Source organism: Muscardinus avellanarius, assembly GCF_963383645.1.
Source record: "Muscardinus avellanarius genome assembly, chromosome: 4".
In the NCBI taxonomy this organism is placed as follows: Eukaryota; Metazoa; Chordata; class Mammalia; order Rodentia; family Gliridae; genus Muscardinus; species Muscardinus avellanarius.
In genome coordinates this window covers 142,966,866-142,971,150 of record NC_137789.1, presented here as the reverse complement: position 1 = coordinate 142,971,150, position 4,285 = coordinate 142,966,866, and the positions used below count along the sequence as shown (strand labels likewise).

General features: G+C 34.9%; 1 protein-coding gene across 1 annotated transcript; it reads left to right on the top strand.

The window, feature by feature from the left end:
- Window positions 1–430: 430 nt before the first annotated feature.
- BBIP1 (BBSome interacting protein 1) lies at window positions 431–1,634 on the top strand (the record flags this gene model as incomplete). The annotated part of the gene is made up of 2 exons (XM_080694864.1): window positions 431–491; window positions 1,471–1,634. Exons 1-2 carry the CDS (start codon window positions 446–448, stop codon window positions 1,632–1,634), a joined length of 210 nt encoding a protein of 69 aa, XP_080550990.1. The 5' UTR covers window positions 431–445.
- Window positions 1,635–4,285: the final 2,651 nt, after the last annotated feature.

Genomic DNA, 4,285 nt, shown 5'->3' with positions numbered 1-4,285 from the left:
CCTTTTCCTAACTGCCTATCTCACCCACCTCTCAATTGGTCATGTTTTTTTGTCTCTCTATTCAAGAGAGATGTTATCAGTGAACCAAAGTGATTGCATGTACATGCTTTATCCCTTAGCTGATACTGTTTAAAAATCCAAAGCTCTACCAGTTTTTCCCCAGGAAGGGAAAAAAATTTAGAAGACTCGGCCTTCCAATTAACACCACCACTAATTTTTAAAAATTGACAAGATCTAGATGCTTATATGACCTACCTCAACCTTGTTTCAATGAAAACAGGAAATTAATGGAAAAATTATGCAAGGATAGGGGAGTTTACTTTCTATAGGAATTGTGATTTTTAACCTAAAACTGAAATGTCTCTGGTAATATATTTTGGAATATATTTCTGAATAACTGATTTCTCATTGAAGGAAAAAATTTACTGTATCCAACAATTCAGAAATGGCAGAAGTCAAGTCAATGTTCCGGGAAGTTCTTCCAAAACAAGGTATCTGTATCATTTACTTAGGTCGTAGAATATTAGAGAGCTACAATGTGATAGGTACATACCAGGCATTAATAGCTAAACATATGCATCTAGGTGTTCTCCATGTCTTTTACTGTCAGTTTTTTTTCTTTTGGTGGCACCAGTGATTGTGGTACTGGTGATTGAACCCCAGGGGTGTTCTACCTCTAAGCTATACCCCTAGCCTGTATTTTTTATTTTGGTATTTGAAATTGAGCCCAGGGGCATTCTACCTGTGAGCTACACTGCCAGCCCTATTTTTGTTGTTATTTAAACAGGTCTATTTGCTGAGGCTGTCCTTAAACCTGTGATAATCCTATCTCAGCCTCCCAAAGTCCTGGGATTATAGGCATGTGCCACCATGCCGACTATCTTTAACTCTGAAACAGGGTCTCTCATTAAGTCACCACATGCTGGCCTTGAATTGAACCTGTAGTCCTCCTGTCTCAGTCTCCCAAGTATTGGGATTATATGCCTGCATGTCCACTTGTACTATATACTTTCATGGGTAGGTTGTAAAGGAGGAATCTTTCTCCCAGTAAAAGAACAAAAAATGGAGCATTCTTTCTTATTCCTAGAAATCAAAATATGAAATTTTTTCAAAGTAAAAACTTAATGGAATTTACCATAATATTAAAATAAAGCAGAAGAAAAGCTGAAGGTTTAAACATTCAATAATTTGAATACTCAATGCCATACTTTACTATATTTCTGTGCAATACTTTACTATATTTTCCTAAATCATCTCTTAAGTTAAACATTTGATACAAAAAGTTCTCTCTCACCTGGAGCTCAGTCTTGCATAAAAAGTTCAAAACTTAATGTTGTTTATGGAGTAGATTATGATCTTTCTGGTCCCAAGCAAAATTCAGTCTAAGAACAAGAGTTTTTCATTGAAAATTGAGTCTTTTTACATCTTCTTTCTACCTACAAATTAATTCTTATTTCTTGTTAAATTTAGGGCAACTGTCTGTGGAAGATGTAACCACAATGGTGCTGTGTAAACCCAAACTTTTGCCCTTAAAATCTCTGACTCTGGAAAAACTGGAGAAAATGCAGCAAGCAGCACAAGATACAATTCACCAAGAAATTGCAGAAAAGAAAAAATTACCCAGTGACCAATAACTTACCACTTTAGGGAACAACTTATCTACTATGTAATAATTAAAAGATATTTCTGCATCTGTATTCAGAAAATGTTAATAAAACTGGTAACATTCATATAAAGTAAAAAATACCCAAAATTTTCAAAACTTGTCAATTGTGAACACTGGTTTGTACTAAAGCAGTTAAACTTTAGACAATTTTATGGGATCTTATTTTTTAGAATTGCAAAATTGTTCTCCAATCCTATTGCTATATGTTTTGTAGAGGCACAAGTGACTTATTAGGACTTTTATATACAGCAGATCTTGACATATTAAAAACCTGAATCTGATATCTTTTAATCTCAAGGGTTTTTTTTGTGTGTGGTAGGGGGGATGGAACCCAGGGACAGAACCAAAAGACATTCTACCTCCTTGCCGTATATTATTTTGAAACGGTCTGAGTTGCAGAGGGCCTAAGTAGCTGAGGCTGTCCGAGAACCACGATCCTCTGGTCTCAACCTCCTGAATGCTGGGATTACAAGCGTGCGCCACCACGCCCAGCTATGTTGGGTTTTTTAAATACCTAATTTAAAAAACTTTTGTTTTCTGTGCCATGTTTAATGCTATCCTGCCTGATGATTTTACCAGTAATGACAAAGCTGTTTTCTTAAACATTTAATTTTAAAGAAACCTTTGTCTATTCTATAGTAAACTGAACTTTTAATTATACTAACTTGACTAACAAATTAACATGACCACCTTTATACATCCAGGTATCAAACCCAGTTAAAAAAACAAATTGGTTATTGTAATTATCTATATTGGTTATTGTAGTTATATTTACTTCATGTCTTTCAAGAGGTGTAAATATGAACAAACATTAAATATGCTTTATAAAAAGCTATAAGCCAAACCTGCTAGTAGGTTTATTCCTAATATTTTTTTGTGTGTGTGTGGTACTGGGAATGGAACCCAGGGGCTTTCTACCTCTGTGCTACACTCCCAGAACTATTTTTTATATATTTTATTTGGAAACAAGGTCTCACTAAGTTCCTGAGAATAAGTAGCTAAGGCTGGCTTTGAACCCGTGATATCCTCCTGTTTCAGCCTCCCAAGTACTGGGTTACAAGTATGTGACACCATGCCCCATTTGTAAATTCTTAATTCCTGGATGGTTTGCTGCAGTCAATAGGTGATTTCAGTAACCTTGGACCTTGAAGCCCTGCTGAGTAGTTAAGCTCTATGAAAAGTTAGAAGTGTGATTCTTAAAATAATTATTACTTATTAGTAGCTAGTATTTCCTTAGACATTGGGTAAACGAAGTTTTGAGTCTTTGCAGAATAATTTATTTTATTTTTGCGGGTCTGGGGATGGAACCCAGGGGCATTCAACCTCCAGCTACAGCCCCACGCCCTTTTTTTTTTTTTTTTTTTTTTTTTCTTTTTTGGTGGTACTAGGAATGGAACCCAGGGGCTTTCTACCTCCAGGCTATCCTCCCAGACCTATTTTATATTTTATTTGAAAATAGGGTCTCACTAAGTTGCTGAGAGCCTCACTAAGTAGCTGAGGCTGGCTTTGAACCTGTGCAATCCTTCTGTCTCAGCCTCCCAAGCACGGGGATTACAAGCATGCACCACCACGCCCGGCTTGTAGAATAATTTTATAGACTAACATTACTTTAGAGTAGAATTTAAGAATGAAAGCTATTATATATATTTGAGGATGTCATTAAGCTCTAGATCAAAAAGGGAGTAAAGTATGCATGGATTTTTCCCAACTATAATCTTAAAAGAATTTATTATTGTACTTTTGACTTAAAAATTTGCAAATCAAAAATACGTCTGTGGGGAACACAACTTTAAATTTATACTAGGTTCAAATGTACTTCCTTATACGATTTAACATTTGCTGTGTAAAACCCAGAAGTTTGGGGGCTTTGTTTTACAATACTAGGGATGAAACTCAGAGCTAATCAAGAAATTTGAAGTTTCTTTTAAAAGACTTAAAATAAATGTACTCCCAATAAAGAATCAACACTGCTTCACATGTTTTATTTTGTTGTACATTCTTGTAGAACCAGGTTCGTTTTCCAGTTTTGTAGAAAAATAGATGTTCCAGCCACCATTTACTTAACTCCCTAGTCTTTAAGACCAATCAGTATGTTCCCTGGAAAGATGAATTAAGTCTCATGACTCATTTTTTAAAAAATTCTTTAAGACAAAGAAATAACTTTTTTTTTTTACTCCCAAAGCACAGTATTTCAACAGCAGCAGCCAACATGGGGTTTTAGCAGCTTAACTTTGCCCCCTAGATAAAGCTTTGTATAAACCAGTGATTTTACTACAGAAAACACTGTCCTTGAAAGAAAGGAGTGGCAGTCAGACATCAATGCAAAACTTGGAATGATTAGGTCATAAACATGGCACTTACAAAAGGTAGCTTATTAGAATATTCCACTTAAGAAGTGGATACTTTTCTGTCCCTCCCTTATTCCCTCAAAAGAAAAAAAAGACAAGGAAAAAAAGAAAAAAACACTTTCTTTAAAAATTCCCCTTAAATTTAAGTTTTATAAAATTTCAGAAATGCCTTGTACCCAAAACAAGTGCTTAAAAAAAAAACTGTGCTAACAACTCTTACAATTCAGATATATATTTTTTATAACATCTAAGACTGCAAGAGTTCTTTTAT